The 13,155-nt window shown below is 43.1% G+C and overlaps 1 protein-coding gene across 1 annotated transcript in view; it reads right to left on the bottom strand.

The window, feature by feature from the left end:
- Window positions 1–13,155, bottom strand: part of MTCL1 (microtubule crosslinking factor 1) — a 100,754-nt gene that overhangs the window by 19,079 nt on the left and 68,520 nt on the right. Inside the window, exons 8-9 of the mRNA XM_010584830.1 lie at window positions 12,768–12,956; window positions 6,159–6,326 (exon numbers count right to left, since the gene is read on the bottom strand). Of these exons, the coding sequence (XP_010583132.1) occupies window positions 6,159–6,326; window positions 12,768–12,956 (357 nt within the window). The remainder of the gene's footprint in view (window positions 1–6,158; window positions 6,327–12,767; window positions 12,957–13,155) is intronic.

The raw sequence follows: 13,155 nt of genomic DNA on the forward strand, positions 1-13,155 counted from the left end.
GACAGTGCAAACCATAGTGAACAATTTCTCAAGATCTATCATTTCCTGCTATTAAGGCATCAATTATGATCTTTCTGATGGGAGTGTGGGTACCAGCAATGAAGGAAACATAGAGATAAACTCCAGCCTCATCATCATCTGTGGGACAATCGCCAGGACAACGTCCTCAGCCACTGCTCTGCTTTTGTGCTCTCACTCAGTGCACCCAAAACCTAGAAAGAGTGCATTCATCTTCTGAAGAGACTTTTCCCAGAACAACCCTCAGCAATGGTCTTATTGTACAGCGCCTCACACCTTCCAACAAAGGAGGGTGTTAGTAGCAGAAGGAGATGTACCAAGATCATCTCCCTATCTCTGCAGGTTCTGGTGTCTGAACTGATTTCTAGGGCAGTTAGCTGATGCTGCCTTCCCTCCCTTCTTCTTCACTTCATGCTCAGGCATCAGCTCAATCAGATGAGAAGAGCTGACCCAAGGTAATAGATTCATAGGAAAATGCAGGCTCCATGGGGTGTCAGGAGGTCTCTAGTCCAACCCCCTGTTTCCAGCAGGGTTGGCTCTGAGATCAGATCGGTTGTGCAGGACTTTGTTCAGTTGGATCCTGACAAACCTCCAAGGGCAGGGATGGCCCAACCTGGGCCACTGCTGGAATGTTGTCAGAGTGAAAAAAGTGCTCATTGGTTTTATGTAAGTTCAAGCGAGCAAAGAATTTATCCCTGAAGCCTGACCTTTTGTTGACAACTCAGTAGATGTGTGAGTGACTCAGAATGGGATACATCTCCGTCCCCTGGCTCTGCAGGTGAACTGAAGTGAAAAGCAGCGAAAACTCATTTCTACTTCCGTTAAGTTAAAGTTGTCCTCAAAAAGGAGAGACAGTAGGTCTGCTGGGAAACATGCTCCTTTAGCAAGAGAGGAGGACACCCTCACCTTGCCCTTTGTGGAAAACAAGCCCAAACTTTCTGAGCAAAGGGAAGCTCAGACTGGATTCAGGAGTAAAGCTTACTAGTCTCTGGAACAGCCTCTCCAAATAAATGGCCGAGAGGTCATTGCTTGAGTCATTTAAAATTGTACTGAGCTGCAAAGAACATCCTGTTACAGCCACTTGCATTGACAGGGAAATCTTAAAACACCTGCGTCCTCTACCACTAATATCCAAAGTCCAGTTGTTTCAAATGACCAAACAAACAACCGACCAACCAACCAAAAAAAATCAATTATAAAAAAGCAGCATCCTGTTTTAACAAAGTCCACATGACACTATCTTTCTCACGCTTATCCTATTTGTGCAGTGCAAATTTGTGGGACCCACAATGATGCCTGAGAGGCTGTCCTGCACACAACTGCATAGCTTGGTGGTGGACCGGAGGTGCCGTGGGGCAAAAATGCAGAACATCCTAGGACAGACACCTTTGTGCTGCAGATCCACGATGGGAGACACCATTCTGGGCAGCGTGGCTCCTCAAGAAGCCAGAAAGCTTTGCTGCCTTCCTGCCCACTACCCCACCGTGTTGACTGCCCACGTGTTAGTTCAGCAATATATAAAAATATCACTGCTAGTTTCCAAACTCACTGCTAACTTCAGGAGATGGCCTCTTGCCCTTTGCTACATCCTTCCTCTGTCCATCCACAAGGCCCCAGCTCCACTTCATGGTGTTGCAGGAGTCAAAGTTGGTGCTGCATCCAGGGTCAGCAATGTTTGCACCTATTCTTTTAGGTTTGTTTGCTTTAATTTTACTGTTCTGTACCTCCCACCCCGGATCGCTCTTGCAAGTTTCTGCTGGGTTTACTAAGTAGCTGTGACACTAAATAATCATGAATTTCAGGAGTATCACTGCAGAGCTGAGATCAGTCAAAATAATAAGGGACTAATGAAGTAAACTCTGCACAGTTTCCTTACACCTAAGCCTGACAGAAGGCTATTTAGGACTTATTCTTTGTGATATATGTAAGTCATCTTTCAAGGACCTTTGATGCCACCGCAGACTCCTCATCTTGCAATAGGAGCTCTTAGGGGAGGTTGCTGGAGTGTCTGGGATAAATCCAGCTAGGCTGGAGTGCAGACTTTTACAACTCTGCTGCCTCCTGGGGAATAATGCCACATGCAGCAGTAGCTGTGGCTAGCATGCTAAGTTGTGAAGACACACCAACGCCTGCGATAAATTCTTTAGCTGGTATGAAGCATGAAAATGCTAAAAGCAACCTATAAAGCAAACAAATGCTCAGTTGCAATATATACAGTTTATATGATTATCCTATAAAGCGAATTCCCTCTTCCATTTTTTTGAATCTCAAAAAAATAGCAAAATGTTGAACCTCAACAAGACTAATTCTCTCTCTCCCCTTACACCACTGAGTTCTTCACCACCACTGGGCAAATTCTCAGCCTTTCAGTTAGCAAATAAGACAGGCAGTGGTGCCTGCAAAGAGCAAGGAAGCTGAGAGAGGCAGTGGAGAGTAAGAACATGCTCCAGAGGAGCGATATCCCAAGAATGTATGGCTGCCGTTAGAGTGCCATGCCCAAGCTGCCAAAATACAGTAAGTCATCCCATGCCAGATCATGGGCTCACCCAGACCAGAGCCCTGGCTCTTACCCCATTTGAGAAGAATACAAGAAGTCTCTAAGTACAAAGATGAGTTCAAAACCAAGGCAAATATACAGTGATACACCTTCAGAATAATTACCTGGTGTTCAGTGATTTGGGACCTAAAACCTTCTCCAGTCAGAGGCAGTGTCTTTAGATTCAGAAGACAGTTCTTGGTGCCTATGGAAAGCAGAACAATGCTCCTGGCAAGGAGAGAGTCCTTCTGCCTCTGTTTTGACAAACCAGCTCCAATCATGGAGGAAAGGTCCATAGGTGGCTCCTTAGCATGAAAGTCTAGGTGTGACTTTCCCAAACCTGCTAACTGCTAAGGGTGGCCAGATGCCTCCCCATGTGCACCACAGCTTATATTCCCTCCAGGCATCGTGAAGCTGGACCATTTGTCAAAGTCCTAGTGAGGGTCTGTGTCCTTACATGCAAGTTCTCAAAGCATACACAGGGTTTGGCCCCTCATACTAACTCCCTCCTTCTTCCAAACTTTTCTCAGTTCCCAGTTCCTGGAATAGTGGGATTTTTTACTTGCCCAGCTGGAAGCTGAGAATTACTAGGACTCCTTATTGGCTCAGCATTATCACAATTTTATCTTAAAAACAATGCCTAAGGATCCTTCTGCCAAATAAGATATACATGCATTTCTGACAGCTGTCCTGGTTTTGGCTGGGATAGAGTTAATTTTCTTCCTAGCAGCTGGTATACTGTTATGTTTTGGGTTCAGCATGAGAAGAATGTTGATAACACTGATGTTTTCAGTTGTTGCTAAGTAGTGTTTAGACTAAGTCAAGGATTTTTCAGCTTCTCATGCCCAGCCAGCAGGAAGGCTGGAGGGGCACAAAAAGTTGGGAGGGGACACAGCCAGGACAGCTGACCCAAACTAGCAAAAGGGGTATGCCATACCATGTGACATCATGCCCAGTATATAAACTGAGGGCAGTTGGCCAGGGAGGGGTGGATTGCTGCTTGGGAACTGACTGGGCATCGGTCAGTGAGTGGTGAGCAATTGCATTGTGCATCAGTTGTTTGGTGTATTCCAAGACTTTTATTATTATTATTATTATTATTATTATTGTCATTTTATTATTATTATTATTACGATTATTATTTTCTTCCTTTCTGTCCTGTTAAACTGTTCTTATCTCAACCCACAAGTTTTACTTTTTTGTTCCCTGATTCTCTCCCCCATCCCACTGGGCAGGGGGGAAGTGAGCGAGTGGCTGTGTGGTGCTTCGTTGCTGGCTGGGGTTGAACCATGACACAGCCAAGACTTTTCTTTTTAATGATATATGCAGTACTAAAAATCCAAAGCAACAGGCAACAGTACAGTGTCACCTCTGATATGCAGCGTTTTTGTATCAAAAGAGTTTTCTTTCCTTTTTTTCTTTCTTTCCTATACAGAGAGTTGAAGTATCAAAATGCAAAACCATTGTCAGTAACTATTAATTAGGAGTTGACTCTCTTGAGGAAAATGCTCTTGTTAACTGACCTACTGCTTCACAAAAAAAGTGGAAAACAGCAGCAGTGAAGACAACAGTGGAGGCTAGAATGGCCTTGATTATCTATGGGCTTGTCAGGGGTTTGGCAGCTCTATATGAAACCTACAGTGGGAGCGCTGTTCAGCCCACTGCTTCATCACTACCAGTCAAAACAACAAAATGACATCATGAGGTCCTCGTACCCATATCAACCTGACAGACTTGGCTATTTAGTTAAAGCTGTTGTTATGCCACATGTTGGTCACAGAATAGCAACGGATGTTAACTTGACTATATGTAATGCTGGCATTTTACACGTTGCTCACTAGCTCCTCCCACTTTGATCCTGAAATTGAACCTATAGTTCAAACACCCCATATTTTGAATCTTTAACATTAGTTTGAGTTAAATTTATGATTATATTATTTCTATTTCAGGTTTATTATATTATTATTTTTATATTAATTTTTTAATTGCCTCCTTGTAATTGTAAGCACACACACCAGACCTCAGTGGGACACTTAAATTGTTTGCCCTACCCTAATTGACATTGTAATGATTGATGTGCTATCTTTTTGCTACTGCATTAGGGACCTGTTTTTAGTGTGAAATAGAAATTTTGTGGGGAATTGGCTAAGGAAGACAGTTTTACATCTTAAATATTGACCAGTTTAATTCTTTTCATTTGTGTGAAAAAAATGTTAAAATTAACACTCATGGATCAGTAATTACTATATGTTATACATTATTACCAGTGGAGCAATGGAGGTAGGAAAGATAAGATTTGCCCTAGAAGGAAGGGGGCAAATCTTTCTTCTCCCTGCACAGGAGTGGCAGCACCGTCCTGATGCCAAACAGCAGCCAAAGAGACAGCCTGGGAGTTTATCTCCCACATGAAAGCAAAGCATGCAAGCTCTAAATTGGCAGTTTGTTGTCAGACTAACTTTCTCTAAGTTTTGTTCTTTGTTGCCATCTCGAGTTTAAGGTAAATATGTCACTGAGGTTTTATTTTGGGAGGAGCAAAAATGGGAATTGATTTTGTTTCCTTTTTCAAGTGATCAGTTGTCTGGAAATGTGTGTGCACTAAGCAGCAGCTGAACTGAGAATCTGAATCTGTTGAGAGAAAACTGCTAAAATGAAAGCTTCTTCCTTCATTTTGGGAAAGCAGCCTACAGTATCTGGGCAGGAAAAGCAGCACTCGCACCTCAGCTCTGTGCATCAGAGTGAGTCTCCGATGTTCAGTAAATCCTCCTAAATGTACCACCCTCCCGGCAGTGAGTATCTTTATTATATTTGTCTTCTACAGAGAAGCTCTACAATTACAAATCCTTTTCTTAAGACCTGAACGTACTAATTCTCCCACTCCTCCCCCTTCAATGCGGAAAATTAGAGCTTTCATGCCATCAGCTTTGGAAATGAATCCTTGTGGGGTTTTTGCCGATTTGTTTTCATATTGCTTCAGAAACAGTACATCTTCTGTGAACAGCCGTACATGACACTGAAGCACCTGGCACCAGATTTTATATACATACTTCTAACAGTATCCCATGGCAGGTAGCTAGAGCTCTCTCTTCAGTGGGGTACCAGCCATCACTAACCAGTAGCTTTGAATAGCTGGTTTAATATTAACATATTAATCTATCACTTTAGTATTATTAAATTACTCTTTTCTCTCCTATGCATCAAATACCACAGTTGTTATGTGCCAAGGCACAAAGACCAGCTAATTGTGAGCATGCCAACATCAAGACATTTTTCTCTCCTATAAATGGCAATAAATACAGACACCTGCATGTCTCATTACTGCAGCTGATACATTATCAGCCAACTCTTCTAAGAAAATACAGCAAGAAGAGGTTCAGTTCCTTTGTCCTCACCTACATTACAGAGTACCTACTACACGAGCACTTGTACTGGGACAACTGGAATCCAAGAGGCAAATCAAAGGCAAAGCTTTGCTCAGGCTTTAGGGGGGCTTTCAGGCACATGGGTAAAATTAATAAATATAGTCCCTTTCCTGGCTGTCACAGATTTCCCATTTCATTAAGCACCTCAGCCATTCTTTACTAGTGTTGGAAGCAGGGGATGTTACCTGTTCAAGGTGACACTTCAGTTCAGTCATTTCCACCTCCCAGGCTGCTTTGTGCAGGGCATACTGCTGCTGCAGCCCCTGGCGCTCACGTTCCTCATCCCGCAGCTCCATGCGGAAGTCATCCAGCAAACCCTTCAGAGCATTCAGGAGCTTCCGATTTTCACTTGCCTGACACAACAAAGCAAATGACATGCTGTCATTGGATGGTTTTAGCCTCCAGTTTCATTTTTAGGAGAAAAAATGCCTGCATGTCCACTGCATGGAACAGAAAGTGCCTGCACTAACTTTTGCATGAGAAAACTAAGAACAGCAATGCCTTCTCTGTCTACAGGCTGCCCAGGGAACTGGGTGAGTCACTATGCCTGGAGGTATTTAAAAGATGTGTAGACATGGCACTTAGGGACATGGTTTAGTGGTGGACTTGGCAGTGTTAAGTTTACTGTTGGACTCAATGATCTTAAGGGTCTTTTCCAACCTAAATGATTCTATGATTCTGCAATTCTATGATTCTACTTATTGTTAGCCCTACTCCTGAAGCACCCATAAAAGCCAAAGATACTTCAGTCACCCTGAAAGAGGCACTAAGCATCTTTCTGGATTGAGGACATCTGTAATAACTTCTTTTTTAATATTGTAAACCAAAGCTAGAGTATCATTCCTGAGGTTTGTTGGGTAATTGGCTGTCTCATACATACATTCACTGCTCAGCATCAAACCTCAAATATTTGTAAACTACATATAAAGAAAAGGAATTACTTTTCAATGCTTTTGTATTATCAGATAAAATTACTTTGGAAAAAAAAGTGAGGTTTTGAGCTGAGTATCTCTGCTAAGGTGTTTCACTAGTCTGTACTTCACATTTCTGCTTAGTTCCAGGCAGCTGCACACAGGTTAGCTTTGCAGCAGCACCCTGTTTGGTACCAAAGGCATGAATGCCAGGTAGACCACTTTCCCTCTGGAAGATGGGATCAAAGAGCAAATCCCCATCCATGTCTTGTTGAGAATGTCGTGGTCATACTGAAAATGTTGTCTGTGCTCTTATGCTAGGCAGGAGCCAAGAATGGAGTTAAATTGAAAGTCTAGCCCAGAGCTGACATCTGATCTTGGCAAGTACTGAAAGACAGCATGTATACTTATTCAAATATCTAATATTTTTTTCCTTCGTTTTGGCATTTACTTTCTGCACTTTCCGCACATCTGGAGACTTGCAAAACCTGTCATTTTTATGTTAAATATTGTAAAACATTTTTTTTAAGATTTATTTTGTATCAGTAATATGAAAGGTATCCCACCATTTTTTACAGTCATTGAATTAAAAAACAGAAATGTGTAACATGATTTATTTATCCAAAATTTAAATGAAATATTCCCAATGAGCCTCTCAAAGATCAGGAAGTAGCCAGAGATTGTATTTGACAAGTTATTCTGAATAGAAAAGACTTTCAAGAAAATTATACTTGATTGGCAGACACAGCATGAGCAGAAAAATGGGAAAGCTTACTCAACAAATCCAGCATTTAATCACCTGGTTCTCATAAATGCGTTGGCTTCCTTGGGAAGGCCTAACCAAAATTAGCTGTCTCGATTCTTGCATGATAGTCTAATTGATTTTATTTTTTATTTATTTTCCCAAGTGGAAGCTTCCTGCAGTTCCTCTTATGTGGTATTTCATGAAATACCTATACAGGGACTTCTTTGTAGACAAGTCAAGTAAACAGATGTATGAAAAAATCTAAATAATTTTCATGTGTTTTTTTTTCAGTGGCAATACAGAGAAAATTTTATGTAGACAGCTAAGATGATTTCAAACACTCATCAGATTTTTGGCATCACTGAGCCCACCTCACCCACTTTTGTAATCACTAATCAGACATACCATGGTGCCTTTTCTCTTTAAAAAACAAACAAATGTGGTCTACTTTTTCCAAGTCATTTGATTCATCAGCAAAAATATGCTAGATGCAGGGAAATGTCTGCAGGTGCTCACTGACTGACCTATAATCTGTCTGGGCTAATGAAATGTGATGGTGTACAACATGGGGTTTTATAAGAAACGCACCCACAGAAGCAGAATTAATTCCATTAACATTCAATGCCAATTAGCAGTTTCCTACTATACAGCAGCAGTCTCCATCATGCATATAAGATCACCTACTTTTCAATATGTAATGAGATTTTATGTTTCCACCATGCATTTTTGTTCTGATATCCAATTAAGGCTAAATTCTCCAAACATCTCAAGCCCCTTGTGTAGTAATCAGAATAAGAGCTCTTCTGAAGATTTGTCCTTAGTGTCACAACAGGAGCTGCTGGGTATTGACTGCATCAAAATCTGGCCTCATCCTCTTTGAAAACCCTGACCGCAAATGTCTATGAAGTGCTTTCATCCAAGAGCCACGTTCTGTGTTTTCTGGTACGCTGCATAAACCTTTATCTGGCAAAGTAGTCTGAAGGCTCCACGAGGGAAATGAGGCAGAAGAAAAAATAAACCCAAATAACACTAAAGCAAGCTACATCCCTTCTTCCTGTGCATACATTTGATAGCTTCAGTCCTGTAAAACTAGGTTTGCAAAGAAAGAAGTGATGGACTAGTACCGAGAGGAGTCAAAAGAGCCTCATCACAGGTTTGTAGCCTACTGGGATGAGGGCATGTCTTACATCAATGTTGCTGTTATGAGACAAGTATCCCAGGTGCCCCCTGGGTTTGATGGTATTTTAATTAACTTGCCAATATAAATCCAATTTTGTTTACATACTTTCAATTCCTGCAGTGAAGTCTCTTTTGCAAGACTTTGTATTTACAGTCTGAATTTGGAGAGGTCTGTGTGGTTATTTTTTCTGTTTTGCCAAACTGGAATGTTTTTGGAGAACAGACAAAGTACTTTTGAGACAATGTGCTCTGAAATACAACATTTACATCTAGACATGTTTTAGATTTCTGTTGGTAAAACTACCAAACAACTGCATAAGAATAAGTCCCATAGATACATAACAAGGATTGTTATGGTCTTCTCCTTCCTCCCAGGGATGTTGTACAGGCAGAAGAAATGGGGCATGGCTGTTATTCCCTGGACAGTCTCCCATGCAAGGAGCTGGCTCTTTAGTACCTTACCAGTTACTGAAATTTAGAGCATGGAGGAATCTGACGGATTCACCACTGATCTAAGAGAATTACAAAAGCAGTTTAAAGTCTTGTTGCATCCAAAGCTCAGGATTTATAGGTAAAGGAAACAACAGCTGACAGTAAGTAAAACCTTAATGTAGTAAAACTCTACTTAATTCCATGTCTTTGGAGTCAACCCCAGAAACGGGAGCCTCCAGCTCTAGAAAAGTTTGGGACCAGAGCAGTTGTTTGAAGCTTGGTTCTGCTTTTAATCACAATTCTTTTTTCTCTGAGAATTTCACTTAAGAATTTAGTCACAGTCTGGTATTACAAGCAGGTTAGTAGAGCAGTCAATTAAAACACAAGGTCATGAGCCTAAACACTGAATGAGAACTATGCATTTTCTCTGTCTAATCACAGATGTAGGCAAAAGTGAAGCAGGATCTTGGTGCAAATAATTTTAGTATATTTAGGTCTTAATCACTATTACTTTGGGCTTTTCACTTAGGTAAGGTGTGAAAACAAATATTGTATGAGCAAAAACCAACTAACTGGGGATTTTCTTGACTCCCACCCAGCAACACCATTGACTGTATTGGTTTTTAATGTTTTTTTTCCATTGGACCACAGATGTGTAAACTCTTTTCTTCTTACTCCCCTAATCTTGCACCATCCAACAGGCATCTCACCCTTTCTACTCAACTGAACCAAAGCTCTTCCTTTTTCCACAGGCTGTTCACCCTGATCTCACTTCACACATAGAAATGCTGACTTACAGCAAGCCCTCCTCTACTGTGCTGCCAGCCTGACTTGCTTGCTTATCTCCTGCCTGTGACTAGACTTCACACTTGGCTCTTGAGCCTTGTCAGTTCCTTGCCCAACCCTTTCTTGGCTACCAGCCAAAGGACAACGCCATGAAGAGAAAGATGAATTGGCCCTTCCCAGAGTCCCCATCTACTCTGCCTCTCATCAACTAACGTTTTTTCTCCCCTCTCCCCTCTGCTGTGCCTTCATTCATCCACACACTGGCCACATAAAAATCCCAGACAAGTGAGATGTGTACTTTCCACCAAGTCGAGTACCTCAAATCATAGTAAAAAAATTAAAGGCTTCTTGTTAAAATTAAAGCCTCAGGGTTTATCATTTTTCTCAAAACAATTCCACTTTCCAGGCAGGGTGAGAAAGTCAGCAGCAAGAGTGCAGGCTGAAAATACAAGCCATTAAATATTAACATTAAATGTTAAAGATAAATACGGGTTATTCCAAGTCACCATAAGCCCTTTCTTCTTTCTGACCTAGTTATCTCAGCCACTCCTAGACTATTGCAAAATTTCCTTCTTAATGTGAAACAAGTGCTGATGAATTTCATCTTGGAGCTTGCCAGGCAGAACCAGCAACTTAGGGCTCTCCTGGGCAGGTGCAAACCTTGGAGAGTTCCAGCTTCACCACTCACCGCAAACTCCCCATACAAACAGTGCTTTTATCCAGCTGCAGGCTTGAGGAACCTGCAGAAGACCCCCAAAACCCTGGGTGTTTTCCAGTGCAGCCTGGCTAGTCAGTGGTATACTGGGAGGTGAGCACTGCTGAGATCCACCCCTTCAGGAAGGATGTGCTCTGGGTCTGCTGATACTCTTAGAGCTTTTAAAGCTGGGACAACACAGGCAAAGTGTTTTCTTGCTCTGTTTTTGTTTAGTTAATGTGAATTAAATGGAGCTGATGTTTATGGGTGAAAGTCTGTAATGTGTGTAGAGCAAGGACCAGGTTCTGTGAGGTTGGTGAGCACAGTGAAGGTCCTGCACGCAGGAGGTTTGCAGATCCAAGCCATCCACCACAGTGAGATGGACAATTCAGGCCCAACTGATACTAAGGTGTGTGCAGGCAGATCAAGGTTCTGGCAGAGCCTCAAGGGTGCAGGAGGTGTGCAGGCAACTAATCTGTCATGGTCCTCCAGAAGACACTTCTGATGCCCTGAATCTATGACAGCATCAGAATTAACCTACACTAGGGCTTCCTATTTCTGTGCCAGAGAATAATCACAAACCTTTCTTGCCATTGACAAATACAAGCCTCATAACACTGAAAACCCTTTTTACATGGCTGTCAATAAACACAGTGGTGATGAGAAGATTCACTAGTGTGAGCAGGCAAAAAAAGTGCTTAAAATGAGAAATATTTAGCAAACTCACTCATTCTTGCAGTGTTGAAATAGCACTTTTTTCCTGTTTGGAAGGTGTTATGGATTTGTGCGGTACGGGTTTTTTTGGTAGCGGGGGAGGGGGCTGCAGGGGTGGCTCCTGTGAGAAGCTGCTCAAAGCTTCCCCGGCTCCAAGTCGGACGTGACTCTGGCCCAGGCCAAGCCCATCAGTGACGGTGGTAGCGCCTCTGGGAGAACAGATTTAAGAAGGGGAACCTGCAGTGAGTGGGGGGAGCGGGATGTGAGAGGAACAAGCCCCTCTGCAGACATCGAGGTCAGTGAGGAGGAAGGAGGGGAGGAGGGGCGCCTGAGGCGGTGGATGCCCCTGCAGCCCACGGTGGTGAACGGTGGAGCAGATGCCCACCTGCAGCCCATGGAGGAGCCCGCGCTGGAGCAGGTGGGTGCCCCCCAGGATGGCCGTGACTCCATGGGAAAGCCTGCGCTGGAGCAGTCTGTGACTGAAGGACTGCAGCCCATGGAAAGGACCCACGCCAGGGAAGTTCGTGGAGGACTGTCTCCCATGGGAGGGACCCCCCAGTGGAGGAGGGGCCAACTGCGGAGTCCTCCTCCCCCTGAGGAGGAAGGAGCGGCAGAGACCAGGTGTGGGGAGCTGACCCCAACCCCCATCCCCTGTTCCCTGCACCGCCGGGGGGAGGAGGTGGAGAGAACCGGGAGTGGGGTTGAGGGCTGGGGGGAAGGTGTTCTAAGGTTTGGTTTTACTTCTCAGTGTCCTTGTTTTGTTTTGATTGGTAGTCAATTAAATTGATTTTGTTTCTTCCCCGAGTTGAACCTGTCTTTTGCCCGTGACCATAAGTGGTGAGTGATCCCTCCCAGCCCTTATCTTTTAGGCATTTAAAAACAAGCCCAGTGACAGGAAGGAACTTTTGCATTGTTTTCCCATCATCTCTAAGGGAAACATTAAATACATGTGCTAGTTTCTTAAATTATTTAAAGGGAATAAAATCACCTCTTCTTGCTAAAAGCTTGACAGTAGAATACAATAGATGTGCTCAGAGAAGAGGAGCATGTCAATTCTGCAAACCGTCACATACTGATAGATGTTTCTGGGCAAACAGCCACAAGAGGAAATAGGGTTTTTCCACTGATAGCATCTGCCAACAGGACAACAGTAATCATGTGTCTCCTGATTAAATATAAATATAATGGATGAAATCCACTGTAGTTGCTGTGTAGCTAGAAGTATTTGTACAAGTATGATTCTAGGTGATTTAACACAGCAGCAGGAGAAAATGAACTCCCTTGGAAAATCCAGTTTCCATTCCCAGGGCACGATATAGAAATGGTATAGTACCTGCTTCTGCTGCTGCAGTAATTCTGCAGTCTGCAGCTGTGGTCCATGATCAGTGCTCTCTGTGGTGGGATGCTGGGAGAAATCTGGCAGTGCAAACACAACATCCTCTTCCTCCTCCTCTCGCTCTGCATCATCCACCTTCTGCTCAGACTGAATGCCAAAGTTGGGCAGGGCCTCAGAGTGCTCAATCTAAAAGGCAAGAGGTGGGACACATCAACACTCTTTTGCCATTTACCTCAGGGGACAGAAATCTGTTGAAGGGCTAAGGGAAGGGACTATCTTCCTCTGCATCCCTGTGGTGGGATATATTAACTTCTATTCTGTAGGCTACAGGAAATTATCTTTGGGTGGGCACATGTTGCATATGTGAACACAACACTATGCAGGC

The sequence above is a fragment of the Haliaeetus leucocephalus genome, unplaced genomic scaffold (assembly GCF_000737465.1).
Source record: "Haliaeetus leucocephalus isolate CR32 unplaced genomic scaffold, Haliaeetus_leucocephalus-4.0 Scaffold1007, whole genome shotgun sequence".
NCBI lineage: Eukaryota > Metazoa > Chordata > Aves > Accipitriformes > Accipitridae > Haliaeetus > Haliaeetus leucocephalus.